The sequence below is a fragment of the Ailuropoda melanoleuca genome, chromosome 1, assembly GCF_002007445.2.
Source record: "Ailuropoda melanoleuca isolate Jingjing chromosome 1, ASM200744v2, whole genome shotgun sequence".
NCBI lineage: Eukaryota > Metazoa > Chordata > Mammalia > Carnivora > Ursidae > Ailuropoda > Ailuropoda melanoleuca.
In genome coordinates this window covers 10689318-10703553 of record NC_048218.1, presented here as the reverse complement: position 1 = coordinate 10703553, position 14236 = coordinate 10689318, and the positions used below count along the sequence as shown (strand labels likewise).

General features: G+C 40.4%; 1 protein-coding gene across 13 annotated transcripts in view; it reads left to right on the top strand.

The window, feature by feature from the left end:
- The window catches only part of ITSN1 (intersectin 1), a 206032-nt gene that overhangs the window by 125288 nt on the left and 66508 nt on the right, over positions 1 to 14236 (top strand). For 11 of the 13 annotated variants that reach the window (XR_004624017.1, XM_034655974.1, XM_034655990.1 and 8 more), the window contains 5 exons: positions 269 to 396; positions 3335 to 3564; positions 5339 to 5460; positions 7180 to 7194; positions 13881 to 14128. Coding sequence is in view for 12 of the 13 variants with exons in the window: in XM_034655974.1 (XP_034511865.1) it covers positions 269 to 396; positions 3335 to 3564; positions 5339 to 5460; positions 7180 to 7194; positions 13881 to 14128 (743 nt within the window). In the remaining variant the exon portion in view is untranslated. The remainder of the gene's footprint in view (positions 1 to 268; positions 397 to 3334; positions 3565 to 5338; positions 5461 to 7179; positions 7195 to 13880; positions 14129 to 14236) is intronic. The other 2 variants (XM_019800022.2, XM_034656003.1) reach the window with 1 other exon arrangement.

Here is a 14236-nt window from a genome sequence, read left to right as displayed (position 1 = left end):
TCACTAGCAAGCTCCTTCTAAAGCACGTAATGGGAGATGCTGTAATGTTTTACGACTCACTAAGATATAACCTGGAACAGCTCTTGGAGATCAGTCATGTCAAAATGTAGAGTGATTTTCAGTTTTCCAAGTTAACGTTTTTCAAATCTGAGATGTAAGTCTCCTAAATGTCTGGACTTCCCCACTATGAAAATGTTGCCTGCTGATAAACAGTGGAAATGCCTGTCACCTCATGTCCTTACGTGAACTGTTTCCTGATTTTTTGTAGGAACTAAGAGAAATACATAATAAGCAACAGCTCCAGAAACAAAAGTCCATAGAGGCTGAACATCTGAAACAGAAGGAACAAGAGCGAAAGATCATAGAATTAGAAAAACAAAAAGAAGAAGCCCAAAGGTGAGTCTTTTACTGTGGATCGTGGACCCATCTGGAAGGAACTTTGAGTATTTATTATTCTTTGCAGGGCTTCTGCAAGTACCTACTGACCAGAAAGAGCCTTCAGTCTTTGGAGAGTGTGTGTATGTATGTGTGTGTGTGTGCGCGCGCGCACACGCAAGCACAAATACGTGTGTATGTAAATCTCTGCATATATAAGTACCCCCTGAAGTTTTTGGTTAGTTTCCAGAGCTCTCCCAAGCTACTACTATGTAGATAAATGGAATTATACAAGGAAATTAGGACACTTGGTATGCTCATTTGCATGCCAATGACCAAAATACGCTTCCAGTTCACAGGCTTTTAATAACAGTGGCTCTCCGAGCGCTGGGTTTGAAATCAAAGCCCCTGAGCGCTCGCCGCACAGGCTTTCCTCCAGTAGGACTGACAGTGTGCCACTCCGACTTCTTTCTTCTTTTCTTCAACTGCAGATTAAACTTGAGTACAAAAGGAGAAAATTTGCTGCTGCTTAGGATCCAGACACATTTTTTTTTGTTCATCTTTGTTTGAATATTTGTGTTTGTGATTTGTTACTTTCATGGTAACTTTCTGTCATGAGTCATAGAAATTTATTTGTTAACTTTCGGTGTGTCTGATTTTGTTACTGGATATTTGCTTGTTAAAGTTCCATTAATTTTTGACTCCAGGAAACAAAAATGACCAAATATTTCAATGATGTACTGTAAATGTAAAAATTGGTTATTGAAATTAGAATAAAAAGATGAAGAAATGTAACTCGAGGAAGGCATTGACTTCAGTGGGCCGAGTTCAGTGCAGCTCCCCAGAGCAGTGCACATTTTGTTGTGGGTGTGTGTGATACAGTTGACCCTCGAACAACAAGGGGCTTAGGGGCACAGACCTCCTGCTCAGTTGGAAATCTGAGTATAACTTTTGACTCCCCCAAAACTTAACTACTAACAGCCTACTGTTGACTGGAAGGAAGCCTACAGAAACATAACCAGTCAATGAACACATTTTGTATGTTATGTGTGTTGTATACTGTGTTCTTACGATAAGGTGAGCTAGAGAAAGAAAATGTTAAAATCATAAGGAAGAGAAAATACATTCAGAGCACCGTACTTAGTCAATTATCCCCGTACAAGTGGACCCACACAGTTGACCAGTGGACAGGTGGGTAGAGTCTAACCGATTTCGAGGACTGTTCTGTGGTTTTCTTAGGGTATGGCTCAAGGGTTCATTTCTTGGATGTGCTGATTAACCCTAACTCTATCCTTTCCTTACCTTCAAAGTTGATAAAACACTGTGCTGCGGGGCGCCTGGGTGGCACAGCGGTTAAGCGTCTGCCTTCGGCTCAGGGCGTGATCCCGGCGTTGCGGGATCAAGCCCCACATCAGGCTCTTCTGCTATGAGCCTGCTTCTTCCTCTCCCACTCCCTCTGCTTGTGTTCCCTCTCTCGCTGGCTGTCTCTATCTCTGTCAAATAAATAAAAAATAAAATCTTTAAAAAAAAAAAAAAAAAAACACTGTGTTGCACTGAGCTTAAACATTTCTGTGGAGTAGAAATCAGCCCCAAATACCATAATACAAAAAAGGGTAGCTTTCCCACTTTCAATCATATAAATAGTACCCAAAAATTAATTTCAGAAATTACATGGTTACACACTATACCTGATGACTTTTATTAGTAGCAAATATTTTTTCTTTTTTTTAAAGATTTTATTTATTTATTTGACAGAGATAGAGACAGCCAGCGAGAGAGGGAACACAAGCAGGGGGAGTGGGAGAGGAAGAAGCAGGCTCATAGTGGAGGAGCCTGATGTGGGGCTCAATCCCATAACGCCGGGATCACGCCCTGAGCTGAAGGCAGACGCTTAACCGCTGTGCCACCCAGGCACCCCTATTAGTAGCAAATATTAAGCAAATTCTATTGTGTGTTTTTGTTGTTGTTGTTGTTACAAATGATGACAGAGTTAGGGGATCCCTTCCAAAAAACTTTTTTGTGCTTTCTTAAAAGATGTTTTGAAAGTAAGTAAAATGTTAAAGATTTAAGCTAAAGAATTTTATTCCACTAAATTTTCACATGTGTACAGGGTAGACATAAATATCATATTTTTTAAATAGCTAATACAAGCTTTCTTTGTTTATATTATATTCCTTGGGCAGTTTCCTAATTCCAGGAGATGACCTCTGTTTGTTGGCCATGTCACAGGATAGCAGTTCAGGGTGTGGAGCCTAGAACCGGGCTGCCTGGGATTGAACCCCAGGCAGGTGTGGCTATGTGGCCTTGGACAGGACATTTAAATCTCTGCCTCATTTTTCTCCCATGTAGAAATGGGGACATTAATAGGACCTACTCCCCTGATGTGAAGGGTAATAGAGTTCATGTTGGGGGAGAACTAGTTATTACTATCACTGTATCTTTTACTTTTGCACGTGGGTTTCTTTAAAGTGTTTTCTGATATTACAGACTATCATGCAGTGAGAGCAAAATCACGCCAGTCCTGTCCTGTGGGCTTCCAATTGAGGTCGTCTTAGATTTCAGGGCCTAGATTTAATTGCACTTGTCCCTTCGCGTCAGCTGCTTTGACAAATACAAAGTTTTCAGGTTCAGGAAAATGCACAGAGACTAATGTTTAGTAACAGGTTGCCCGCTACCTAAAGGGTTCAAACGATTCCGTTGCTTTCGGCTTCAGTTTTGGGGAACCACGTGTGTGTTCGTCTAGGTGCGCGCTCTCATCGTTCCTGTGTGTGTTAACAGCTTTTTGCAGTGAAGTACCAGTTTTAGCATCGAGAAGTCTCTTTGTTGTCTTCTAACCACTTGGTAAAACACATCAGAAATCTTCTTCCTGTGTTTTTCTGGGTTCTCTGAGGAGCTCCCACAGCAGTGTTAAACGGGAGTCGCTTCCTGGCTGTAATCAAGCATTTTAAAATGTTGACAGACGAGCTCAGGAGAGGGACAAGCAGTGGATCGAGCACACGCAGCAGGATGATGCACATCAGCGGCCAAGGAAGATCCACGATGAAGAAAAGCTCAGAAGGGAGGAGAGCGTCAAGAAGAAGGACAGTGAGGAAAAAAGCAAACCGGACGCGCAAGACAAGATGAGCCGGCTTTTCCATCAGCATCAGGAACCAGCTAAGCCAGCTGTCCAGGCACCCTGGTCCACCACAGGTAGTAGGGGCCAGAAGTCATTCTAGCAAATAAGTTTCCTCTGCCAGATTGTCCTGAGGAATTCCCGTGTGTAGGCAGGCCCTGTCTTGGCTCCTTTCACAGAGATGGGTGAGAAGGCCAGTGTCCTTTTTTCAGACAGTGCAGATGTTCATTCTTGAGGCTCATGAAATACCTGTTAAATCCTTCACCACCCTGCCAGCCCTTGGTCCCTCTCACGCTGGCATCCAGAGCCTTTGCAGACAAAAATGGCATGACTTTCCTTACCAAGCCCCATCCAGAAATCTGTATCCCAGATCTGGAAAGAACCTGTTGTGTCTCCAGTTGGCTGTTTTCTCTAGGAATTACTGCGCTGTTTCGGGCACCCTTGCCCACACTGATCTGTCTTCAGCCGATGCTACATGAAGCCGTGTTTTTGACCTTTTGAAAACTGACTTTTTTTTTTTCTTTTTGCTCTTTGATCATAAGTTGCCTCTTTAAATCATGAAAAATGAAGGCCTTTTAAATCGCTAGAAAACATTATCTCTTATGTCAGATGCAACCTAGGATGTATTTTCAAGATTCCCATGTGGCTCTATGATACTGGGCAGCTTTGCGGATAGTACTCAGCTGAAGAAAGTGATTGCCTTTTCCTTTGTATGGCAAGTTATAGCGATTTGATTTGTCCGATTATCCGTGTGCTTTTTATTGGTATACAGAAAGGAAAGAAAGAAGCACACTGTTCCGTAGGGTTTGTTTCCTGTTTACCGTGGGCAGAGATGGGGGTGGGGTTCAGAGTCGGGCCCCACATCCAGATGGCTGCAGTCCAGGGAGAAAGGCTGGCAAGCAAATTTATGTTTTACTGCTTTCTTTGATATGAAAATAATTTCAGCAGTACTCGATCTTAGGCAATTAAATTCCTTATGTTTCCTCATAGTATAAAATGAGGATTTCTTCTTCCTGTGGTCAGTGGGAAGTGTTGCACCTCACCCAGCCGCAGACTCCATGAAGATAATACCTTGCTCTCCCTGCTTTCCAGAGAAAATAGATGTGTGGCTAAATACCTACATTTCTAGGATAAAACAGTTCAGAGGGCCGTGATTAGGTACTGTCAAGTGAATCAGAGGTCAAAATGTCTTCTACTTGCGTGCATTTTTAAAAATTTTTATTTAAAATCTAAATTATTTTCCTATAAGGTCTGTCATTAGGCTCATTTCCCCACCCCTGGGAGATATAGAGGAAGACTTAACTTCCCTGGGGATTATCAGTAATGACCATCATTGGTGAAGTCAGCACTTACATTTTATGTGATTGCTTTAGCAGCCAAAGATAGCAACATTTCCAGGTCTTTTAACGTGGAAAGTTGTGCTGCTTTGCTTCCTGCCAAAGGAGGCTTCTTGGCTGATTCAGATTGGGGGTCACATTCTAACTGCTGCATTGTACTCAGCAGCCCGGGTTGGGGAGAGGGGTCCTGGTGCTTTACAGATGTGTGCAGCCGGATCCTGGCAGTTCTTTGGGGACCTAAGACAAGACAGCCTCACTGCCGTCAGCATTGGGATGGCCTTTGTTCAGAGAGCCGCAGCCAGTGAACGCTGATGGATCTGAGTTGCTGATGTCAGATTTGGCTCTCCTTTGGCATGAAGAGTGTGCTTCAGAAATTCCTTGAATAGATGGAAAGAGTTCAGATGTTCAGGTCAACAGCAGAGGAGAGAGGTCATTTGTTTGGCTTGTTGTCATGCTTTTGTGTCCCGTGTAATGCTTTATTTTTGTTCCCCTCTCCCCACTGTTTTGTAAATAGAAAAAGGCCCACTTACAATTTCTGCACAGGAGAATGTAAAGGTGGTGTATTACCGAGCGCTCTATCCGTTTGAATCCAGAAGTCACGATGAGATCACGATCCAGCCCGGAGACATAGTAATGGTAAGAAAGACTCCAGTCGAAGTGTAATTTTCTCTTGATGATTAGCATCTGTCTTCCTCTTGCACTTTACTTGACAGCGTGAAATTGTTGCCGAGTGTGAAATCCAGGGTTTTTGAAGTATGGGTTCAATCTTCCTTTTCTATTAGAATGAGAGATGATATTTAGAAATGCATCCTAGCATCACTTTAAGATAGAGGTGTTAAAGAAAATGGGTTGTTATCACAGCCTTAGCATGTTTTTAGATCTGTAAAGGTCTGGTAATTTCAGAGTTTAGATTGCTACTTAAATACTATGAATAGTCTTTAAGAAATAGTTTTAAATGCAGAATGTTTTATCATCACTTTCACAATTGCCAGTGATCACTTTTGTATCTTTGGGTCAGTGCATCTTTTTTCCCCTTTAATTTTGTGATCTTTGAATTGTGTGAAGAGTCATGAATTACATACAGTTAATCTGTCTTCTTACTCTATAAATGAGCAAATAAAAGAGTTTTGCTTTGCCATAGTTGATTTCCTTTAATTATACTAATAGTTAAATATAATCGTGTGATTGTAACTCAAACTGTAGCAACCAGTTTAGGAAAGAATAAAACCATGCAGTTAACCTAAATTATTTTCTAAAAGAAAATAGTAGTTCTTCCATCTAGTTAATAACTTCAGAACTAAGAGTCATAGAAGTAGTCAAACTTTGCATTACTCTTGGCATTTTTTGTTTGTTTAAAGATGGGAATGGTTCCAAATTGTAAAAGAACTCTTACTGAGACCAACGTGGTTGTGGTACCAGCGGTAGGTATCTTTGAAGTTCAAGGGTAATGCACAGATCATTGCACTGTCACTCAAGCGTTCATCTTGCGTGTATACATCAGATCTCTGTGTGGAGAATATATGATCCTTAGTGAGCCAAAATATATAGAAAGAACAACGTGTTTGGTCTTCAGAGATCTCAATCCTTTCTCCCCTTTATTTCGGACAGTTTTTTCTCAAATTATCATGGGCTTCAAATAAGGGAGTCAGGGCCAAATATCAGATTCTTTAGAAGGCAAAATCTCTGTAACAATAACAAACCCTCTTCAAAAAAAGTGCAGCCTTCGTTCAGCAAACAGTGTGTGCGGCCTGCGTGCAGCCTCACTCACTCTTTACAGAAAGAGCGGCTGGTTTCTCTGTGGCGTGGGCACAGCGCTCCGGTGGTGCAAGGCATCTCCTTCACCACTGACTCTTTCCCACCCTGTTTTCTAATGGCCTGATGCACTTCACTCGTGCTGCCTCGTCTTTGAAATATCATGGCTTTTAAAGTGTATGAATTGTTAAAATATATAAGAATACCATATTAGGACTCTAAAAAACTTGTGAAAGTACAACGTGACATCAGAGAGGGCCTCATTACAAAGTTGTGTCTTTACACTGAAACAAAAAAAAAGAGCCTAATGGTTTTGAAACTGGGTTTTGTCGCAACACAAGGTACAGAAAAGAAGTGTTCTCTTCTCGAGATAAGGAAGTGTTACAGATGTTACAGTAAGGAAGTGTTCTAGATGGTCTGTGCTTTAACGAGAAATAATTGCTATTTTTTGGAAACATAGTCCTGTTACAGTGTTATTATTCCTCAAACTGGCTAGTTAACCACCAGCTTGACTAGAGGAATAGAGTTGAGATGTGCTGTAAAACTAAAACATTCATTAAACATATTTTGCCTTGCTTTCAAACCTTTGCTTTCCTGGTGGAGGTTAAAGGGGAATGGGTAAGTGTGTGTAACTGTCAGGAAGTCTGCATCTTATTAAATGTTTCCTTCTTTCAGATCACTGACTTTGTGTAAGTACACATATCTTCGGGTGTTGTCGTGGCCGTGAAAATATGTTTTGAGTTTGTGTGTTAGGTTTTGCTTAAAAAAAAAAAAAAAAAAGAGGTATAAACGTTTGTGTACCGGATTTCTCTTTGCTAAATTCCATTTCAGATCTAACTTAAAGGCTGTGTATTTGGCAAATTATAAGGTTAAGTCTCCATCTCTGGCTACAGACAAAAATAAGTTCCAAGTAGTTTAAACTTTAAAAGTTAAATTTCTTCAAAAAAAATTTTTTTTAAAAGGAGACGATGGAAATAATTTCCTGGCAAAGAAATACCTTTCTGAGTTAAAACCAGAAGCCATAAATGGTAAACATGGACAGATTTGACAACAGAAAATAATTAAAACTTCTATATTGCAAAACACATCCATATTATGTATAGACCCCTAAAAGTTAACATGAAAGAAACCCAAAACTTACAAAACTTGTCCAAGGATCTGAAGAGATATTCACACATGAAGAAAAGTATATGATATGAAAAATACACAAAAAGAGGCTTTATCTCATTGGTGATCAGGAAATGCAAGTTAAAAAAACCAGATCACATTTTTCGTTTCTCACCTGAGCAAGTTTAAAGGTTTGGTATATCCAGCTTTATCAAGAGTGCAGGAAAGTAGATGAAATACACACTGTCAGCATGGTTGTATGAATTGGCTAAGCTATTTGAAAAGCAATTTGACCATACCTATTTAAATTTAAAATTCTTATTCCCCTTGACCCAGAAATTCTGCTTCTCTCCCTCCTCTAGATGGTATTTTGGCACATGCACAAATACATGTGTAGACGAACGTTCCCTGCAGCATTGTTGGTAAAAACAAAAAAGGAATAGCCCCGTATAAGTAAGGGAATGGTTTAGATAAATTATGATATAGCTGAGCAGGAAGATTTAAGATGTGAAAAAAAAAATAGTTCACATACAGATAAGCTCACCAGTAAAAAAAGAAGAAAAAGGCAGAAACAATATGTACAGTATAATTGCATTTTGGTTAAATAAAAATCTGTGTGTGTGTATATGTGAATGTTTTTATGTGTGTGGTTAAATTCTTGAAATACAAACATGAAACCGTTAACATCGGTTACTGCTGGGCAGTAAAGAGGCGGCTTTCATGTTTAATTTTTTTGTACTTTTATATTATTTTCATATTTACTAGTGTCCCAACTAAAAATAAATCCAACTTTGACAAGTATAACAGAGAATGAGCATCCAGGACTGGAATGGTGTTTGCTTTATCTCAGACATCCCAGATATGTCATGAAGGATGGAATGTACAGCTCAGCATAATTTACTGGTTTGCTGAGGGAACAGCAGCAGTGTTGTCTTCTGCATGGTGCAACATTACACCCCAAATGGCATTCAACTGTATTATCTTTGTGAGGTTAACAATCAGCGCGAAAAAACCCAAGGGAAACTGACGTGATAGTAACAATTTTTTTATTCTCTGAAGTTTGAGGTTAAGAAATATCATGAAAATAGGTAGTAGAACGCTACTATCAATCTCTTGGTTGAATAATTAGGATTTCACTTATTTTTGTGAGCACAATAGTCATCAGATTCTCACGTTTCTCAGACTTTGTACATTAGCGGACTATTCCTGGTTAGATTTCAGAAGTCTAACGTTTCCTTTTTTAGCATCAGCAGTCTTGGAGGGAGCTTTAGAAAGTCTTGTTTTTGAAGGAACTTAACTATCAGTCCAGTTTTCTCCAAAAAATATTTTTTCCCACGGTTAAAAAAGTTAAAGTGGTATCTTGTATATAGTCCTATTCTAAATATTGTTTATAATATAAAGAAATCTAAGATGACATCTGCCATTCAGATGTTTAAAATCTTTTTAGAAAAGTAGGGAGAAACACATGAAAAAGCCAACATCTGATGAAGTTCTCCACGCATGCTTACTAGCTCTGCTAGGAATTTAAGAAGAAAGGAATCAGAATGGACCAATATACTCAGGGAAGAACTTCTTAATGGAAGCTTCGTCATTGAGTTTGACCTTGACAGCTAGGACTTAAACACTGTGAACACTGATGGCCTATCTTCTGATCCTGAGGTCCCAATATTTGGAGGGTGAATAGATCAAATTTGACATCCACAGTGTATTGGAATAGCCTAAGAAATTAGAAGAGGGCCTCATGGCTGGCTCAGTCAGAAGAGCATGCGAGTCTTGATCTCAGGGTGATGAGTTCAAGCCCCATGTTGGATGTAGAGCTTACTTTAAAAAAAAAAAAAAACCAGAAGGCTTTTGTTCACTGCCATTTTGTTGAAGTTTGTCTTAAGAGCACAGGCCAATCATCTGACTCAGCCGGTCTGGGTGGTGAAGGACTGAGGATATTAGAACTGTTCAGGGAGCTTAGAAGAGATATGCGATCCAGAGCTCACCCCTAGAGACTCTGGGCACTTTTCTCCATATTCAGGATTCAGTATCTTCTCCAGGTAGTTCTGTTAAACAGTCACTTTTGGGAACCACCAATCTAACCTAATGCGTTTTTCCTGTCAAGACTAATTTGAAGTCATTTCTGAAACATATCCTCTTAGAAATATCCCAGAAAAGGATACTTTGTTAGCGGTTGTCAGCCATCAACCAGTTCAATTCATTCTGAAAATTGTTCATCTTCTAATTTGATGTTATTCATGTAACATTAAACTCATTGTTTCTCCTTGTTTTCTCTTGATGGAGATTTTTTTTTTTTTAATATAGTCAGTATCTTTCCTTTCCTGCCTTCCTTTGATTTCCGTAACCTTAACATTTGAGGTGGTTGGCTTTTTTAGTCACAGTTGGTCATAGTATCATCACTGTTCGGAGGGACCAGTACACATCCGATTCCAGGAGTGGGCCAAACGCAGCCGCCTGCTTGTTTTGTAATAAAGTTTTATTGGAACACAGCTGGACTCATTCATTTGCATACTGCCTACAGCTGCTTTTGTGCTGCAAGAGCAGAGTTGAGTAGTTAGAACAGAGGAAAAATTTGACGAACTCTAGATTAGGGCTTTAGAGAACAATTTCAATATTCTAACCCAAAAGTTTTGGGGAAAACCTTGCATTTCCAAGCTAGCAAATGCACGAACCGTGTCTTGCTCCCCGTACTCCTCAGCACATACCAAGCAGCCCCACCACCTGGCCTGAGTCTGTACACAGTTTAAATCTCTTTGCTGTCCTTGTTCTGTGTCATGCTTGTGAGGGGAGAGGGAATTTCTTTTTCCCCTCTTTGTGACAAGGTCAGAGATTTCAGGAATACTTATGCTACCTGATGTATTTGGCAGCCGTGAAGCATAGAAACCATGAGAAAAGAGACAGTATTATCGGGCTTAGCCATATGTACTTGAACCTCATAGCTGCCATGTGCATTTGACTGTTGCAGTCAAGCCCTGCAGCATATGGTGGATATTAACATTGTGTCGACTAGATCGGTAACATTCGAGACACATCTGCAGTATCTGAGGTTTGTGTTTCCCTCTTTGCTGATGTTCCACCAGAATGACCTCAAATGCAGTGGGGCTGGTGCAATGAAAGTGTATTAAGGCCAATATTGTTAGTATTTCAGATCCCCCTGACTTAGAGCCTCCCATAGATGGATCTACTTGACATACGTTAAACTCCACATTATAGCCAGCCCTGTTGAAACGTTTGTATGCCGAACTCTTGTTCTGTTCTGATTGTACACACTGTTTTTCCATCATTGGATTGGCATTTTGGGTCAGGGTTCCCAAATCCAGGAAGAAATGTTTCTCCTTTTGACAACCTTTGTGCTTTTTATGAGTGGTTAATTTAACGTTAAGAGTGAATTTTTCTTCTATCCTCTGAATCTTTAAGTTATTCGTTAAAATTAATGGATTCCTGTAAGAACAAATCAGGCTAATTGAGACTATTGTTTGGTCAAAGTTGACCAGTGAATTTCCTTGGTTAAAAGGGCAAAACTGATTTCACTATTACCCTGAAGGATGGAGAAACTCTTGTTGGCACAGATAAGAGAATGATATGGTACCTTCTCTGCTTCCTAACTATACAAACCGTCTTGCAGCGGTGACTCATGCTTTCTGTCTTATCAGGGAAACAGGGCTGGGTGTGATCAGCTACCTGGGATACAAGCTAGATCTCCCCATGGGGCTTCAGATCCAGTTCCAGATGTCAGTCCCAAAAGTCCTGTTAACCATATAAGACCCTGTGTGTCAAGGGAATGACAGTAAAACATAGGACATAATTGAGTAAAGCAGCGAACATTTGAGGAGGTCCTATTTGGACAGACCAGTAGGAGTTCCAGGCAGGCCATGATCCAGGATTGAACTCCAGCCCCTAAAGGACTGCTGCTGGCAATAAGGCAAACACAGAGGGCCCGGGGTCCCAGGCAGCTTTCTAGAGCAGAGAGCGCCCTCATACAGGAAACCAGGGCTGGTTCCCTGAAGTGAGGGTAAAGACCAGGCCCTTAGAACAGGACAAAAGACCAAATGAGAGAGCTTCAGTACAGATTTAGAGTGGGACAACAGGAGAGGTGGCTTTTAAAACATTCCTCATATACCAGGCAGTATTTTAAATATTTCACAATTCTCTCACCATAATGAGACAGTTACTATTATCCCCATTTGACAGATGAAGAACTTGAGGCACCAATAGATGGAGTTGCCCAAAGTCACGGGGTTAATAAATGGTGGAACTAGTATTTAAATTGGGGCAGTCTAATTGCAGAGCCCTGCTCTTGATCAGACCCTTCGCTGTCTTAGGCTCAAGTTCTTTCCTCACTCACTCCTGCCTGACATCACCTGTGGTGCTAGAATAAGTGGAGGGAGGTGGAGCTTGACTGTTCAACCTGCCGAGGAGTTGGGGAGCCCCCGGCACAGTCCAGCCTAGAAACAGCTGTTTCCGTCGCAAAGCTGTAGTGATGTTTAAATGTGTCATAATATCCCCAATAAATATAAATGAAGAAGGAAAGGCATTTAGCCATTTGCATTTCACATAAAATCCAAGTGGAAAAAAATGTCATCCTAAATCCTCATCTAGAGAAACAGTTGGGGCTGCCCAGAAAAAGGAACGTAAGCACACAACAGTGTGGGGGAGTTGAATGAAAAGTGGCTAATGTGTTCACATCTGATGTAAGCGTTAGCAAGAATATCAGAACTGTAAAGCAAAAAATAGAACCTCTGAAGCAATATCGCTCTTTATCTTGGGGAACTCCTTTTTGGAGACTTCTCAGTTTTAAAAATTGCTTTTACCCCTGACAGTAAGGGTTCCTTAAGGTGGAGCAGAGTGCCAGCATCTTCCACTTTCTGAAAGTTTTATAAATAAGATGTAGAGTTAAGTCGTAAGCCATGTAATTCTACTTTTTCCACCCCATCCCAAGCATGTTTAAAATTCAAGTATGCTAATAAACGTTACAGTTACTCTGCACTGAATGCAGGTAGTAGATGTTTGGTTCCATAGTTTGGGGCTTCATTTTATATTAATTTTTTTTACTGTATATTTGAATGAGTTAGAAAACTGGTATTTTTTCTGTTTTTCCAGAATCATTGTTATGATCCTACCTACTCATGTCTATGATTTCTAAAAAGCAACATTAATGTCTGATGAAGTGCTCAATGTTTTACCTCCTCTGGCAGTATATATTAAGGGATAAAAATAAGATAAGGTCTCTGATAGACCCTTTTTTAGTAATGAAAATAGTTTTCTAATAGTGAACGTAATTTTCCTCCAAAGTCGTTCTCCTGTTGCTCATAAAATAGTGGGGGTAACTCATAAAGATAGGTAGAACCATCCTGGTGATTTTGAATGATCCTTTTTTTTTTTTTTAAATGATCCTTTTAAGTTAGAATTAAAATGCAAACATTAAAAGCACTTGATATAATAGCCTCTGTGAGAATTTTAGACAGCGGAATTCTGTGTTCTCAGGTGCACTTTTATGATAAAAAAGTTAAATTTATATAAAAGAAAAACATAGGACCTTAATAAAATTGACCGTTGCCATGAATAATCTCTAATTTAATTTAAATGAGATATATGATGAGAAAATTAAAGACGTGCTTTTAAGTGGCTTAACATCAGCTTTGCTTCCTGTGGAAACCATCTAAGACCATGTTTTTATCTTTCTTATCCCTGTGCTGAACAAATACCAAATAACAAATCTCTAGTTATTAGAGATTTTTAGAGTACTGATTAATGTTGATTGCACCCTTTGCTTTCAGCTTTAAATCCTAAACCCAAGTCAGATTATTTTTTAATAATTACATTACCTCCTGAGTGATGAAGTCTGTCAGATCACTTTCCAATTCAGGGTAACTCTAAAAATTTCAACTATGGGCCTGAGGACTTCAGGCACATTATCTTAACTGCCATTGCTGGAAAAGGTTGGGGGGGGCGGTTAAAAAAAAAAAAGGCAGAAAGAATGAGAACTTGCATTACAATACATGCTGTTTGTTCAGAGTTAATGTTTAGAGACCATTCTCCAGACACGGAGACGAGAATAGGGTGAAGAGGCATCCGTGTGCGGTGTGTCCTTCCGACAGGGTCAGAGGCTTAGGGCTTGGGCCTGGGAGGGTGCTTGGTGTCTTTACAGGTTGATTTAGCTCCACTTCAGTTAAACGTTGCAACTTTTCCTGCAGGTGGATGAAAGCCAAACTGGAGAACCGGGCTGGCTTGGCGGAGAATTAAAAGGAAAGACAGGATGGTTCCCTGCAAACTATGCAGAGAAAATCCCAGAAAATGAGGTTCCCGCTCCAGTCAAACCCGGGCCTGACCCGACCTCCACCCCTGCACCCAAACTGGCCGTGCGTGAGACCCCCGCGCCTGTGGCAGTGACCGCTCCAGAGCCCTCCACGACCCCCAACAACTGGGCTGACTTCAGCTCCACGTACGTGTAGACACACTCTTTCTGAGGAGTGTTCACCTCCTCGCTCAGTAATCCTTTACAAGTATTGTTATAGTTTTGAGCTGTACCTCTGCGGAAAGGATAGGGCTT